Source organism: Alosa alosa, chromosome 2 (assembly GCF_017589495.1).
Source record: "Alosa alosa isolate M-15738 ecotype Scorff River chromosome 2, AALO_Geno_1.1, whole genome shotgun sequence".
In the NCBI taxonomy this organism is placed as follows: Eukaryota; Metazoa; Chordata; class Actinopteri; order Clupeiformes; family Clupeidae; genus Alosa; species Alosa alosa.
In genome coordinates, this window is record NC_063190.1 from 31118943 (window position 1) to 31135824 (window position 16882).

General features: G+C 44.8%; 1 protein-coding gene across 7 annotated transcripts in view; it reads right to left on the bottom strand.

Annotated features, from left to right (window-relative positions):
- LOC125312294 (collagen alpha-1(XXIII) chain) overlaps positions 1-16882 on the bottom strand; it is a 77493-nt gene that overhangs the window by 11981 nt on the left and 48630 nt on the right. For 3 of the 7 annotated variants that reach the window (XM_048270759.1, XM_048270766.1, XM_048270752.1), the window contains exons 3-11: positions 13685-13720; positions 9578-9585; positions 8406-8432; positions 6183-6209; positions 5889-5915; positions 3530-3556; positions 3229-3255; positions 1159-1224; positions 645-716 (exon numbers count right to left, since the gene is read on the bottom strand). In XM_048270759.1, coding sequence (XP_048126716.1) covers positions 645-716; positions 1159-1224; positions 3229-3255; positions 3530-3556; positions 5889-5915; positions 6183-6209; positions 8406-8432; positions 9578-9585; positions 13685-13720 — 317 coding nt within the window. The remainder of the gene's footprint in view (positions 1-644; positions 717-1158; positions 1225-3228; positions 3256-3529; positions 3557-5888; positions 5916-6182; positions 6210-8405; positions 8433-9577; positions 9586-13684; positions 13721-16882) is intronic. The other 4 variants (XM_048270798.1, XM_048270775.1, XM_048270782.1 and 1 more) reach the window with 4 other exon arrangements.

Consider the following 16882-nt stretch of genomic DNA (forward strand, 5'->3'; position numbering starts at 1 on the left):
GGATGTGTGGGTGGCGAAAATGCAGGCACCAAAACAACACATCAAAATGAGTCACAATTTCATGCTCAAATGTAATAATCATATATTGGTAACAATAAAAAAACAGCTGCATGCGTGTCTTTTCTAAGTCACGTGATGGCAGAAGCAGAGGCTGGGGGACGTTTGCCAAACCCAATGTGTTAAATACAGTCCAATGTGGCTGGAAAACTGAAAATTTTGCGGTTGATTGTTATGGCATTATACATAAATAACTTTTGCCCAATTACATTACAAAAGGGCACTTGCATTGACAAGAGAAAAGACTTTATTTTTATTCTTTTGGTGAGGCAGGTTTATACTTAACAACCATAAAACAAAGCAATTCATTTGAATGGCCTTTATGAGAAGGGGTTTTTAACTTTTCCAACTTTCAGCCTTAAGTTTTAATTGGAAACAGACAGGGGTCCCAACAGAAAAAAGTTATAAAAGAACTTATAACAGTAATTGGAAAGGCCAGGAGGAAGAAAACATGCATGATTTGAGCAGAATAGAGAGAGAAATAGAAAGTGAGAGAATAGGGAAAGAAAGAAAGAGAGAGAGAGAGAGAGAGAGAGAAAGACAGATAGTGTAAGATACAGCCGAGGCATGCAACAGGCTTGCTCTACCTTCAGAAGGCGCCTTGGAAAAACATGCTGGTCACCTGAAAGAAAGCCGTGGTCATGTCGAGGGAAGACCATCTAGAGCCCAGAAGCAGAGGAAGAGAGAGAGAGAGAGAAAATGGAAGAAAGGAAGAAAAACAAAACAACAAAAGGCTGAAAACAAAAGGCGTCTAGTGAAAAGAGGACAGTCGTGACTGACACACCCTTCTCCTCACCACAAGAAGAGGAAAAGCAAAAGCAAAGGAAGAGTCTGAAAGGAAGAAGAGATGAGAGGAGGCTGCGGGACCCCATCAAAGACCTGCAAAACCAGAAGCCTTCAGAGGGGGCCTCCGTGGACCCCAGCACAGATCTGCTAGTGTCACGGCTTTGGAGACAGACAGCTCTGTGTGTGTGTGTGTGTGTGTGTGTGTGTGTGTGAGTGTGTGTGTGTGTGTGTGGGTGTGTGTGTGTGTGTGTGTGGGTGTGTGTGTGTGTGTGTGTGCAGGGGAGGGGGGCAAGGGGTGGCGTACGAGGAACAAACCTTCATAGGAATCTGATTATTGTCTCTATTGTACAGGCCTGCAGAGATGGGGTACGCAGGAGGTCCCTGGGAATAGAAGGGTGGGGGTAACAAGAGAGGACAGGGTGGGGGAGAGCAGGGCAGACAATAAGGTAGTAAGAGGATTGGGTGGATGGGTGGATGGATGGATAGATGGATGGATGGATGGATGGATAGATATATGGAGAGATAGAGAGATGGATTGATGGAGTTTGAGGTGGGGGCAGAGAAGGCCAGGGGGGTATAGTGCAGGGCGAGGAGAGAGCAGGGTGGGGGTATATGATGGGACATGATGACAGATGCAGAAGCAGTGGGAGAGAGACACTGTTTACTCAAGCATTAGGTGAGGCCGATGGTGGGGGCCAGCAGTTCAGAGCAAAATGTGACAATCCGAATATCACAGCTCAACGTGACTTCCATTTCCATAGGACTAAATTGCAGCGCTGACCACTCTAACTGTCACAACAGCTTGCGTCTGGAGATGCCACACCTCTCCCACGGAGCCTGGAGGAGCTGGCGCAGCGGAAGACGCACATAATGGCCATGAGGTTTGCATTGGGGCCGTGGTTTTTGCTCGGATAGTTGTGGTCGAGGAGAGTAAAATCACATTTTCCCCGGAGTGATTTTTCTCTCTGCACTCTCTTCCCACAGTGACACTGGTTATTGAGCGCAGTTCACAATAGTGATGATGGAACCCAGAACACAGCGGTCTGGGCCGACATCCACATGGCTGTTGTGTTGCGACGCTCAGACCTGGAGCAATCAAGCTCGCCTATCAGCCCACATTCTCTCTGGCTAGTGATGCTACAAGCATCCATCCCAAAAATGCGGAATACTGTATGGATGCGAAATGAGCAGAGACAAGTTAAAGATGGGGGAGCTGTGGTGCCCGCGGCTGCAGACTCTGCACCACTTTCGGGTCCAAGCACTGACAGGGACCTTCTTCACTGTCATACACAAATGAAGGCAAAACGCCACAAAAAACACAGTTAAAAAAGTGAATCCATGAAGCTCAGACCTGGAGTAATTAAGCTTGTGTATTCGCTGACATTCTCCCCTTAGTCATCTTATATTCATGCATTTTAAAAAATGCAGAATGCCGTTTCAATGAGAGACAAACAGACATGGGTTAAAGTATAAGCATATAAGCATGCCCCTGCAGCTGCGGGACGTCAGCACTGACAGTAATGGATGGACGAGGCAGCGCCGACTGACCCTGGGCTGCGCTTAATTTGCTCCATTCAAGGGCGCAGGGGTCAAGTACGGAGGAAAGGCTACGGGTCCACCTGTTAAGTGCACTTGGGTTACACAACAATTTGCCATCTGTGAGGAGAAAACTCTTTTCAGAGCTCAAAAAACAAAAAAACACTTTAATTGACTGCTTTTTGGGGTAGTCAAAGTTGTGAGGTTCTTCCCATAAGAACTTTTAAGTGATTCCAGGAACTCCCTCCAAGTTACTGTTAAAAATACGATTTCACAGAAGGCGGACTTCCTCTCATTACTCAGCCCTTTGCACGTATGATTATTAATGGGAAAATTAAGCGCCTTTCTTTCAATACACTCATATGACTTAATGGTTTTGGGGGAGAATTTCCATCGTCAGTGAGTATCGCGTGGACAATATTGCAATGCGAACTATTCAAAGCATTCTTCAGTATAATCAGTTTAAGAGGTGGGCCTGGACGACAGCAACTGTTTTTAATAGAGCCAATTTGGCTCGTGGGCGATGGGGGGCCTACAGGTCACTGCCGTTAAACAGCCTAAATGGCTGGCCCGTGATGGCTAGGGCTGTTATAAATAGAAAACCATTATGACCCTTTTGGTCGAATTCCTGATTGGACACGGACTCTATTTTCTCCCGCTGGGAGGTGGATGGAGAGGGAGAGGTGGGAGTGGTGGAGGGATACGACGCTGTCCGGTGCAGGCTAACTGATGTGGATAAGTGTGCTGCTAATGGTCAGAGAGGCTGCTCCCAATGATGACAATGGCAGCTGGGGCCGCATCTCTGCTTGGGTTACCAAAGGGAGGCTGTGCTTAAGGTTGTGAACTCACCCTGGGGCCGATGTCTCCTCGGTCACCCTGAGAAAGAGAAGACGAAAGAAAGAAAGAAAGAAAGAAAGAAAGAAAGAAAGAAAAAGAATGAAAAAAAAAGAGTCAGTTTTGGCCAATCGGATTTGACACAGGCACCACACAAATGACATCTAATTCGATCCTGTGTTCTTCAGAGAGGCCATTGTTCCACTTGCTTGTAATGTCGAGGGTCTGGTCTTCATTATGCCCAAACGTTTATTACAGTGCTTTTATAGCGGGGTGCACTGCACAGTAATGCACATGGACAGATTTCATAACGTACCTTTTCTCCTTTGGTTCCTGGCAAACCCTGGCAACAGAGGAAATCAACAGCGGGATCAGGAGTTAGACTCACATGAAAGGATCAAATCTGAACCTATCCATCCCCCCTCCTCCAAAATCCTTTGTTTCAAAAGAGCAGTTTCATGGTTCTTTTCCAAATTAGCACACTGGACAAGTGAACTGTTATTTTTATAACATGACAATCCTTTCTCATTGCTCAAGCCAAGATCTCAAAGCCCTTACCTAGGAACATGGTGCACAGAAAAAGATGATTCGGTGACAATCTGCGAGAGCGTGATGCATACACAGTCAGTTTGCAGGCACATTTGAGCCTCAGCTCTCTCCTGATTACAATTAATCCTGTGATGTCATGGACGCTCATGGCCCGGGGGCCTGATGTGGACGCATGTGGGGATTGAGCTGAAGTACATCTGCTGATACTGTCTTTGAAAATGAGCGGGCCTCTCTGCTTCACCGCCTCTGACAGCTCTCTGACATATGGACAGCATTTAAAATTGTTTCAGAATGCAGGGGCTGTTGTTTCAGGCCCTTGCCGTTCCGAATGCATTTTCCCATGTGTTAACTAAAGCCCCTGAAAAGCCCAGTCCATACGCTTAGATCACTCACGTCAGAGAGAGATCTCTTACACATGAAGGGAGTGCTAATGTAATGACTTCACGTTAAAATAGCAGTACAGTATTTGAATTTGAAGAATGAATTTGACGATTCAAAATCCAGTTGCCTATAAAAAATGATTTTTTGATGGCAGTTAAATAACTCAGTGCACATCTAGCGAAGTGGGAATGAAGCTGTTTGTCTTCTTGCTCGCATGACAGCCACAAAACACGACCCGTTTTCTGTGCCTTGGAGCGATTATAACCTGTTTATGAGGATCTTCTGGTTTCTATGTGTAAACTCTCACTGTTAATGTGATTTTAAAGAGCCCCCTTCCAAGTTTGAAACACTTCATTTATTTTAGTGTGTGTGCATGTGTGAGTGTGTGTGTCTGTGTGCATGTGTGAGTGTGTGTGTGTGTGTGTGTGAGTGTGTGTGTGTGTGTGTGTGTGTGTGTGTGTGTGTGCATGTGTGTGTGTGTGTGTGTGTGTGTGTGTGTGTGTGCATGTGTGAGTGTGTGTGTGTGTGCATGTGTGAGTGTGAGTGTGTGTGTGTGTCTGTGTGCATGTGTGAGTGTGTGTGAGTGTGTGTGTGTGTGTCTGTGTGCATGTGTGAGTGTGTGTGTGTGTGTGTGTGTGTGTGTGTGTGTGTGTGTGTGTGTGTGTGTGTGTGTGTGTGTGTGTGTGTGTGTGTGTGTGTGTGTGTGTGACACTCCATCGTTTGCTCAAGCCATGCCTCTTAGGCCCCCCGATGTAAACACATATGCGTATGGCAGAGCGATTAATCTGGAGACTGGATTAAGACTAGCCTTGAGAGACTGCAGCAGAGAGAACTGAGACACAAAGCAGAGTTGGTGTTGATCTCGTCAAGGGGAAGTTTTGGTCAAGTGGCTTATCACTACTGAGTGTGTTAACTTGAAAATCCTTCTATTCTCGCGCGGTTTTGGATGTTCTCGTGTTCATGATGTTCTGATTTTCCTGATGTTCCACGCTGACACATTCTGGGTAGAGCAGTGACTACAGGACTGTTTGAGATTATACTAAACCAACAATACCCCTGAGATCTGTCTAACTACTGGCAGAATGATGCTGCAGATGCATTTACTGTTGGACCAGCAACACAGTGGAATGTCAGTGGATATGACACAAGTAATTTGCATATTTCGGTGGCTGTATTGTGGAAGTGCACTGGTTTACTTATGGAATTTTCAGCACTCAAGCCAACCTAAGTCTGTAATTTTGTGTATTTTGTGTTCAGAGAACACAAAGGTTGCCCAAGCACGAAAAATATTTTTTTACAATTACCAGTATCAGCCCATTTGGTTGCTTTCAAATAACTAATAAAGTATTGTTGATGTACAATTACAACTTGGACTTCTGGCTCCCAAATTCCTGAAACACATCCATGCTGGCTGAAATAGTGCATAACAAATTAGACTGAGAAGGAGAACTCAGGGTGATATTTAGACCTGCAACTCTACAGCCCAGAGAGCATTGTGATTATGAGCTAACTAGTATGCGATAACCGATAAATAACTTCTGACATATTGTGTATATCCTGGAGCAAAAGATAAGTTGGTCAAACACATGTTGTTGTTGTTCCACCATCTGCCTGAGAACATATTCCATTTGCTTTTTCCCAGTATCTGGTTTAATGACTATGTTTACATAAACTCTGCCATTCGCAAAGCACTTACAACAACTCTGCCTAGAACAACTCTGACAAAGGAAAAGAGACTCACATACCTGGCTTCCCTTTGGTCCAGGTATGCCCTAATAACAGCAGAAGAGAAAAAAAGAGGTTTTTGACATTTAGAGAGAGGGAGAGAAAAACCCCCCATAAACACTGAATTTTGCGCCTCTAGCAGCTCGGCGGCCCGTGGCCCTGCGTTCGAAAACCTCTCGGTGACACATATATCTGTCACAGCCGGGCTATGAACTGACCGAGCAGACAGCAGAAACAGCCCCTCTATTATACCCCATTTAACACGTTATTCTGTGCCTTAATCTGACAGTGCGATGACAGATGTGGATACTCACTGGCTTCCCGTCCATGCCGAGAGGGCCCTGGATGGAGAGAGAGAGAGAGAGAGAGAGAGAGAGGGATAAAGGGCGCACACGTTATGACAGGAGTCCAGAGAATCACATGCCTCTTGGGGGCTTCCCCATTAAGAGGTCATCTAAGAACACTCACATCTGCACACTGTCAGCATGACCGTGGCTGTCGTAACACGTTCCCACAACTGCTCGGACCCAGCAAAGGGTCTCAGATTCCACTACTTAAGGGATTACTTTGCCTAACTGCACCCCCCCTCCACTTTAAATACACATGTATACAGAAAAACATAATGCAGGGCAGAAACAAGCACAAGGTAAGCGTGCAGTGTTTGTCTTCAGCATGTGTGTTTCTTTGACCTTAAGCCTAAAATGTTCTGTGATCAGGTAGCCATCAGGGAGTCCAGGGCCTGTGGTCTGTGCATGAAAGACATGTGGAGACGTTCCCCAGATGTGTCTGTTTCTGCTCCCCTGACGGGCAGGAACTCAATCGCTTCAGACAGCCCCGCTGACAACGACCACATTGACCTGCCCAGAGCTCCGAGGCCCACATGTACCCCCCAACGAATGGGCAGAGCCCAGAAGACGGCACCAGTTCCGGGTCAGTGTTCACCATGGTCCTTATTAACACACATGTGTTAGGCCACGGAGCGAATCCTCTCTCAAAAATTTTTTTTTTTAAAAAAAGAACTGAAAAAGTGAATCAAACAAAAGAACAAATAGAGGGCGACTGCAACCAGCGTTGCGTTTGATGTTCAGGAGTCTGGGAGAGTCTGGGAGCGTTTACATCTGTAGGTCCCACCTCACGAACCCAGCCAGGCACATTCATTAGAGGGAGCAGGGAAGGTCGCTGTCCACAGCAATCAAGGTGCTGAAAGGTCTACATAGACGTGACCCCCACAGGACGCTCTCAACTGGGCAGTGTGTTTGCAAACAGCCAATAACAGTGAATAAACTAAATCAAACGAAAAACATTAAGCTCTCCTTTCAGGGGGGAAACCTGATGATGGACTTGTTCCTTTCTGTTCGGGCTTTTAAGTTTGAAACTTTTTTTGTCCTTTTAACACATCTTGAGTACACTGCAGGCCACCTGCTCTCACTGACCATATTTGTTTGCTTTTTGGGAAACTAAACACTTGAGCTTGCAGTTCACAACACGCATGGCTTGGGTTTGGGGCTACGTCGATTGGGGTCAGTGGATGACCCGTGCCAAGAGCACTGCAGCTGTCAATGCACTTGTGACTGATTCCAAACCGGACTAATGCCTGTCAATAACACAGGGCCTGGACAGTGGAGTGTGCTGTACAGTGAAAGGGAAAGCACGAACACTCTCTCTCTCTCACACACATACACACACACACACACACACACACACACACACACAACACCCAAACGCTAACAGACGCTAGCACATGGTGAGAGCGAGATGGATATAGTGTTTAGTGATCGCTGCGAAGGGAACTGGAAGTCCAGCTAAGCCCACATGTGGCTACGCACAGCACATCCAGCACCGAGCCGCTCAGCTTGTTATTATTGGAGCCACTTCACAGGCTTTTGCATTTCCCTGTTGATCTTACGGCAGCGCGAGGGCTGCCAAGGCATGCAACCAATTGCATCTGGCCCCGGTTGTCTGCAGGGGTTGGCTATGCTCTCTGACTGTTCCCTTGCTTTTATGATATCGGGAATTAACGTTTTCTGGAGCAACAGCCATAATGCTGATGCATGGACGCAGAAACGTATGGCCTGTTGATGGAAAACATGCGACATGCCGATGCTTCCCTGTTAATTGTCAAATCCTAGATGTAGTCATGTAGCATTTCCTATGTTTTGCAAAATCACACATCATTAAAGCAGCAGGTTTTCTTTCATCAGGGAGACAAATTGCTGAACATTAAAATTATACACTATATATAGAAGAACACTTTTCCACATATGTTGAATGAATTATAATCCCATATGTTGAGACTAGTATAGCAACAGCTCATTTGAACACTCAGCCTGTTAAAGTGTTGTTCTGAACAGAACCACCAGGTGTTGCTCTGTCGCAACACAATGCCATTACTCTAGAAGGGTACTGACCCCAAAAACTAGCACTGCTAGAATTACAACAAGCACAAGTCAAGACAACACTGCAACTAATACTGTTCATGCAGGACAGCAGATGTGAGCTGCGCTTTAATTGAAGGAGGACACTGAAATGGACATTACCGGATAGCCATCCCGTCCTGGCGTTCCCTGGAGGATTACAGTCAACAAAGCAAAACAAGACAAAGACCAGGATTAGGATTACGACACAAATGGATTTTGCTGTTCATAAATATGAGGTAGTAGCATTGTGATGAACGTAGCTGCATCTGATGTCAACACTAAAGTCGTTATAAAAAAAAACTATACATGAATTAAATCCTAGTACTATATATACATATTGCATCATCATGCATTCATCCTCTTGAACCACATAATGACCATGTTTCCACATGCAAAAAACCCCTCGACCTCCAAAATCCGCCAGTGGATCCAAAGTGTCAGATTGTGGGATATGTGAACACACTCAGCTGCTCGCTGTATGTGTATTTATGTTTTTATCGTGTTGTGACGACAAATCATCTGCGAAAGCCATAACATGTTGGCTTGAGATGTAGAGAGAGAGATCTGGTCCTCTGTGGTGTCATAAAGTTCCCAGTTGCAGCCGAGAGCAGTGGTTCATAAGGGACAGAGACATCTGTGTCTCAGGGAGAGAGAGCTGTGTCTGTGGCCTACATGCACCCCACTGATGCCTCTATTTTGTCGTTCTTTCATCTGCAGTTCCCATAAAAGCAGCACATAATCAATCCTGAAAGCGAGAGTGACAGGACTCCATCTCAGCGTGGCCAAGGACTATGCCATTTAAGGTGGCGACCATTCAAGGCTGTGCGGTAACTCCACCAATTGACACATGGTCCAAGGACTTCCGCAGGAATGCTTTTACTCGGGAGTCATTCTGTCTTTGCCATGAGCTTTTTAAAACACATGATTGCCCACCTGGGATTTATAAAACTAATACTATGTTTCTCAGTAGTTCCAGAATCAGCGCACTGACTTTTCAGTAGCCTACCTCTCAATGTCATTTCACTGGGCACTTGTTATGCATAGAAAACACTTTCACTTTTCATTTTTCAAATATAACCTAAATATCAGTGTTAGTTGAAAGTGGAGTGGTGGATATGTTTGATGAGGCGTTGACAGCAGCTTTGCCAGAAGCGGTATGATGGTGGGTAATGACGCATAACCACCCACGGTTCTCACCAGATCAGAGCCCAGTGGATGTGGATTTAAAAAACACAAACAAACCAAAAAGTATTTGTTCTACGTTACCAAGACGACCACGGCAAGCTACTCACAGGTGTTCCTGAAACACAAGAAGCAAAGAAATGTAGACATTACAGTGGGGCAATATACATGCACAAATGTGGCTGCTAACCTTGATTACATTACAGTGGGGCAATATACATGCACAAATGTGGCTGCTAACCTTGATTAAAAGACTGATCAAGACAAATCTGCACAGCATTCTGCTTTGTAACTGGTTCTCATGATTATCCAACAACAAAGCAGCAAAATACAGCATGCAGAAGGACACAGACACAGTGCACATGTCAGGATTCCATCCCGTCATACTGTATGACCTACAGTACAGATATAACAGCATTATCTTTATAGGCAGTGGTTTATATGCACTCTGGGTTTTAACACATATTGATCTAGCTATCTGTTTAGCTGTTCTCAGATACCTAGATTGACTAGAGAGATTTTAACAAGAATATTTAGGCTGGTAATTATACCTGGCGCACAGATTTCAATCATGCCTAAATCAAATGTATACCGGTACATGGTATATAATGGCGTTATTGGATTTCACTCATTGATTGATGAGAATGACTTACTGTATCAATATCATCAAGCCTCCATGAGGAGAACCACATACGTGTGCACACACATGCACCCACGCACACGCACACACTATTGAATAGCTGTAATATTCTGGGCAAGCCATGTCCAAGCCTCACTGTGGACAGAGCGGCTGGTGTGCAGATCCACATGGTAATTGGCTGAAACGGAGCCTTTCATATGCATATGTAGGACCTCCAGCACTCTCACACTATCCTATTCCTCTCCCCAGAAATGGCTGAAATCTCCTCATTATTTAACATCAGTCATCTCAACACAGACCTCCTGGATCTCATGTCTGACCTCAAAATACTTCACATTTGAAACCTCCTGGTGCCTTGTAACTTCCTCCACAACACTGAGGACACATGTGTCAAACTAATCAGCAAGTACCGACATGGATAGCTATTACAATTAAGAGTATGCATTCATTATGGAAAATCCACAATGTTTCTGAAGATATCCATGCATTGACACATTAAAAAAAAAAAAAAAAAAAAAAAAAAAATTATATATATATATATATATATATATATATATATATATATATATATATATATATTTGGTTCCATTGTCACTCAAATCAATAGGATACAACATGTTGTCCATCACTTTCCCTCTAAAGGACAAGGTTAGGGTAAGGGTTAGACCACTCTTATGTGCATCTTTATGGCATCTGATGTTTAAATGACTTGGACTAGACCACAGCTATTGCACTTCAACCTCTTAATGGCAGAGCCTCCATCATTCCTGCCAGACCTCCTGTGCAGCTCAATAGCTTCACCCGCCTCACGTCTATTAAGTCATTACATAAGTCATTATCTGATCATCTTTATAGGTAGTATTACACAAGCGCTGTCTGTCCCTCACGTCTCACCGTAGTTAGCTGACTGAGGATGACTAAGGCATTACTGCGACATATTTGGTTTCAGCTCAATTTCCTGATGCCTGAATGCGCTACCATGTTCCGTCAAGTCCACATCTGCATCAGGAACAGACAAAAATATGTTTGTCCTCAGTATCCCTCTCTGCCTGCATGGGCTTGTTGTGTGGAGGAATGACCACAACCCCATGGCCATCAGGGTCCCTACTGCTGGCTGCATGCCCTGAAGTCAATTTGTTTACAAATGTGTGTTTATGTACTATGATAATGTATGCAATAACACAGCATATGGAGACACAATCTCCTCAATCTTTTTGTAAACTGTTTACGCTGGGTAGAAAGGGTCAAAGGTCACAACTGCTGGATATTTTATCCATCCCAATTGATGCTTTGTTGTGGGAATGGATGTGCCATCGGGCACCACAGAGCAATGCATTTTTTAATAAATGCAAATTAGTTTTTTTTGTTAGTTTTTTTTTTGTTCAACGTTGAGGAATTAGATCCAGGTGCCAAAAGCTCATCCAAAAACATTTGAGCCCAGCATGGAAGCAATGTGTGGGCTGAGGGAGAGCTCTCTTTGGTGCAGCGGAACAAGAGACTGGGCATGAAGCATGCACAGCCTAGCCATACATGACACCAGTTTAGATGAAGCACATATATTAGGAATGTAAAGCTACATTGATGGAAATGAAGTCCTTTCTTCTTCTTCTTCTTCTCTCTCTCTTTGTAATCCGCTGGGGAGGGAGGTCATACGTTCACATACTCTCTGTGTCACAGGACATAAAGAGGAGATAGGCGCTAGGCTAGTACGGCGCTAAGATGAGAGCAATTTCCCATGCCTGCTGCATAGTTTCCCCCTTGATCTCTCATCAGAAGAGACAAGAAATGTATGCATGAGACAGTTCAAGGGGGTCTGTCTCTGGTCATATTCAGATGCCTGAGGAGATTTGATATCGCGGTCGGAATGTAACATTGAATAGAGCTTCATGACACTGGGGGCCTAGGGGAGGACTCGGACCCTGGAGAAAATCATGCTATCGGCTAAACAAATGATCCATCTTGCACAATGACCAATGACACCCAGAAGATAAGCTGTTTTCTGGTCTCTTACATTTTGTCATTCAATCCATCATGGAAACAACTGGATTGTGATTGTGTGTGTGTGTGTGTGTGTGTGTGTGTGTGTGTGTGTGTGTGTGTGTGTGTGTGTGTGTGTGCGCGTCCATCCTGGAGAGCGTATGGTATGTGTGTGTGTGCGTGCGTGTGCGTGTGTGTGTGCGTGTGTCTGTGTGTGTGTGTGTGCGTCCATCCTGGAGACCGCATGGTCAATTGGATGTAAAAACAGGTCGTTTTCAGCAGATCAAACCGGGCCACAGACAGCAGGGGAGGTGCTGCAGGGGAGCTTTTTTATGGAGATGTCGCTGTGATTTTTGGAGCCTGTCAAATTGCCCCCCCCCCCCGTTCCCCCAAGCCCCCTGTCATGACAGCCAAAGAAATCAAACACAGAACAAAGACACAGTTCTTCTCCGTTTGTGCTTGCTCCAGTGAGTATTAGTGCAGTCTTGTTCAGGTCTGCATGTGTGTGTGTGGGGGGTGGGGTGTGGGGTGGGGGGTTTGGGTGTGGTGGGGGTCCATATCCACGACAACCCACCCAAAACACACACTGAAGATAATCTCCCCTCCTATCTACACAGCTTCGAACAAGTCAAGTAATGTACATGCAAAACCATAGGTGGTCACAGACTTGGTCTGCTCCCTTCGGTAAATACGGAATAACAGTTAGGGTGTCAGTGCAAATCCCCTGCAGTATCGCCAGACCACCAAGGGAGAAAGACAGCAGGAAGATTTACGAGCGTTGCCCCCCACCTGTGATACACTAGGAGCGCGCTAATGTACATTTGGGTGCCAGATCCCCGAGTCGAGGCTACTGTACAGCCCAGAAGGCCCTGCCTGTCGGTTTCACACTCTACTATCACACACAAGCCCTTTCAGAGGCGCTCAGATGTCTGCCGTCAATCCATCACCTCGTGGTAAACCTTGACCTGGTCTACAAGATGTTCTTTATTACAATCTCAGTTGGATCTCCGAGCCATCTGATTTGAACCACTCACCTCCAGGCCTGATAGCTTGTGGTCACTCTGGCCACAATGTGATTCAACAAAATGTCTGAGGAACTCAAATTAGCCTACTTGTCTCTCCATTTCTGTCCTTATAAGGATCCGGTTAGTCTAGAACACTATCACCTAAACAATAAGCCTTCATAATGACTCACTGGGAAATTACAAGGGCAGCTTCAACTCTGTGGAGACAAACAGGCTTATGGGCCGACAGGCACTTTCCACTATCTCACCAGCTTAATTCACCAGCCTAGCCCAAACATACACAAACACGCCATGCTTGGGACAAAAGCGAAATTTCCCCAGAATTTATCGCAAAATGTACACAACAGAAAATGGCACAAAACAAGAAGTCATTTATTCAGGACAAGCTCTGTTGTCTGAAATGTTTGTATATGTAAACTGTGATGTGATGAAAATCTCTTTTTCTAATTTCTTTTCTTTGTCGCTATACTCTGCTCATACTAGAATAGAGCACACACAAGAACTTGATTTGTATTTCTCACAGATGTTCAGCAAATGAGCAGTTCAAAGAGAGACAATAAACTCCACCAACTCACCAGGATTGCCTCTTCTACCACGCTTCCCAGGAGGCCCTGTGAGACAAAGAAAAGTGAGAGTAAATACAGGGTAGATTACTTTAATCATTCATTTTGATTTGCTTTGAACATAAGCATATTTCATTTGTGGAAAACAGACGTGACATAATGTGGCTTCACTGTGGACGGCTAACAACACGAGCACTCATAACAGCCATTTGTAATCTGTCAACTTAAAACAATGGCAATGTTTTCTCTTGTCCAGACCAATGGAATATAGCATGTATTTTATTGGTATCTGTCTTTTTGGGAGTCTTTATAACATTAAGTTATTTGAAATCTTTAATTGCCAAAATCTTGAAATACCATAGACTGACGTGCCAAACATTACAAAGGATATCAGAATCAAAACACTTTTCAGTCTATTGTTTTTGCTCCCACCGCCCCCATTACCCCAACATATTGATAATTCCTCAGCTGATTAGATAACCCAGTTTCCTTGCAAACACAAATGACTGGGGGTGAGCACATTGCATCATTTTGTTTGGGTTTGGCTGTGACTTATGCCAGTTGACAGATAACATAGTCAGATAACTAGACTGCAAAGAGTCAACTGAAGTCATCGAGCATGGTTTCAGTCCTATCTCGGCAGTTCACTTGCATTTTATCATCCACACTGTGGGATATCTCTCATGGTCTTCAAGCACCTAGAACAAGGGGGCGAGGGGGGTCCAGCGTGAGAAAAAAAGGCAGGTCCGCTTCCCATTTGTGGACGCGGCCTGGCTGATTACGCGCGAGACGTCCTGAGGAGTGTCCACGGCGGGCGATAAGAGCTCTTCTGGGAAAGGGCTATTCCTGACGGCCAGAGAGGAAACGTGGTGACCACCTCACGCTTCCCTTCTCAGCTGGAGGACAGCTCCCCTCTGCCAACAATGACATCACGCCAGCCAAGCAAACAAACTAAATTGTTAACACGGCCAGCTCGTCGCATGAGAGACTAAACGGCGTAGAATGGAAGATTTGTTGCTCTGTTAATAACAAGGCATGTCTCGGAACAGACATCCCTGAGGTTTGTTAGGAGCTGGGGGATTTTGCCTTCGGCGTGACTGGGAGCAACAAAAGACGCCAGAAGACGAGAGCCCCTTCGCTTTGATAACGCCTCCCTTTAGATCAGGGCTGAGTGACGGCCAATGAATAGGCGATGAAATCTATAGCATGACATGGGCTACACCCATGAGATCATGATCAGTCTTGACAAGAGTGGCCGCTGCACTTTGATGTTCACATCACGCCGACTACTCGAAGTGTGCTATCACAAGGCGTGGGTGGGAGCAGTTAAGACATTTCAAACTCAGTTAAGCGCCTAATCACTCCCATCCATGTTTCAAGTCAAATTGCCCTGTAGGTTTATACAGAACTTGTCACGAACCAAAATAAATTGACAGACTGTCAGTCTGACAGAGCTGTTTTCTTTTTGTCTTAGCGTTAATATATCCGTTATCTGTCTTTACTATCTGGCCTTAGTTCAGAGAGCAAAAGATGGCCACGAGTGATTCAAAGCTAACGCTACCTATTAGACAAAACAATGATACATGGCACACCATGGTCTGCCCAAAAACTGTTGACATAACAGCTATCAATACAAGCTGTAGGTAACACAATCCCTGGCTTTCTCACCTTGCTGACAACTTCAGAGTAGAACAAAAATACTTACTTAAACAATATCTTTACTGTGATAACAGCAGACTAAACAGTGGGTGTAGAAAACCCAACATACAGAACAAAACATGACAAGGCCTGACTGGTGTTCTCTATGCAGTGGTAGCTTAATCCACAGCTTGAACTGCTTACCCCTGTTTGATACCATCTCATTGATTATGCTGTTATATTTTCTTCCTCTAATCCCCTGAGCTAAGCTGGGAGGTTTGATAAGGTAATAGATACCACTGGTCCACTGCTTCAAATCAGTGGAAATCAAACATAGGAATGGCAAGACCTGTGGCCAAACGGGAAAGCTCGGCATTCGTAATGGTCTACTCTCCATGTTTTCTTTTAGGCCAAGACTGTTAAACCAGATGCAGGTAAGATGTTGTTGTCGTTAGCCCAACTGCTGGCAGGATAGTGTACTTTTTTTGTTTGACAAGTGCTGCTGTTTGCATTTGCTGCTTGGCCTGCCTCAGCTACACACAAAAGCAGTGAAGTTGGAAAGGCTGCCAGTAAGGTAGGCTGATAAACTTTGTATATTTTTATATGACTGGACTGGCTGTACTCAGGTGTGCTATCTGGAATGTTCTCTGAGCGATGCTCAGCACTGTTTACTAGCTGGTCTGACTTCTTAAGTTGTGTGTTGTGGTCAGCACTGACCCAAAGCACATGTACCATGATGCTGATTGGGGGCAGCGGGGGTTAGGGATTCAGACTGGTGAGTGGGACTGGTTCAATCCCCGATCGGTAGGAGCACTCTCCCTTGTCCACATACACGGCTGGGGTGCCCTTGAGCAAGGCAGCTAACCCCAACTGCTCCACGGGCACCGCAGCGGGTGTTTGTGTGCTCTCACTACTCACTGTGTGTTCATTGTTCCTAGTGTGTGTGTGTGTGTTCAATAACCACAGATGAGTGAGATGCAGAGGAAGAATTCCCCTCGGGATGAATAATATTCTCTATCTATTTGATCTCACATCCAGAGCTTGGTAAATTGGTAACCTAATATGACGCCGGATAAAATATGTCACACCAACATGAATAAACATTCACTAATATGACAGGTTGTATTATACACTTTAAAGTTAACAACTACACTTAATGGATGTTAGTTGATGTAAGTTGTCTGTTCATTGTTACAAAACATGTCCTTAAAAGATCATCACAGTTGTCTTACATCCAGTCCTCGTCCATGAGGAAGTGATTCATCAGACTCTGTTTTTGTTTTTGCTCTGTTTATATTGGTTCTTTTAGTCCTCAGCACAAACACAGACTGAACAGAGTTACGAGTCCGTTCACGACTGGGAAAGCATCGGCTTTGTTTAAATGAGTTTTAAACGAGTACTCTATGAATCATGAAATTACCACTTTGAGAGGACAAGCGAGATAGATTGAAAGGCAGCAAATGATTACAAAAATAAAACAGGAAATAGTACAACATTTAGAAACAAACATAAACAATTGATACCTTTGAACTCATGACCACCACAAGGCCTTTATTCTGGGCTTTCAAACAT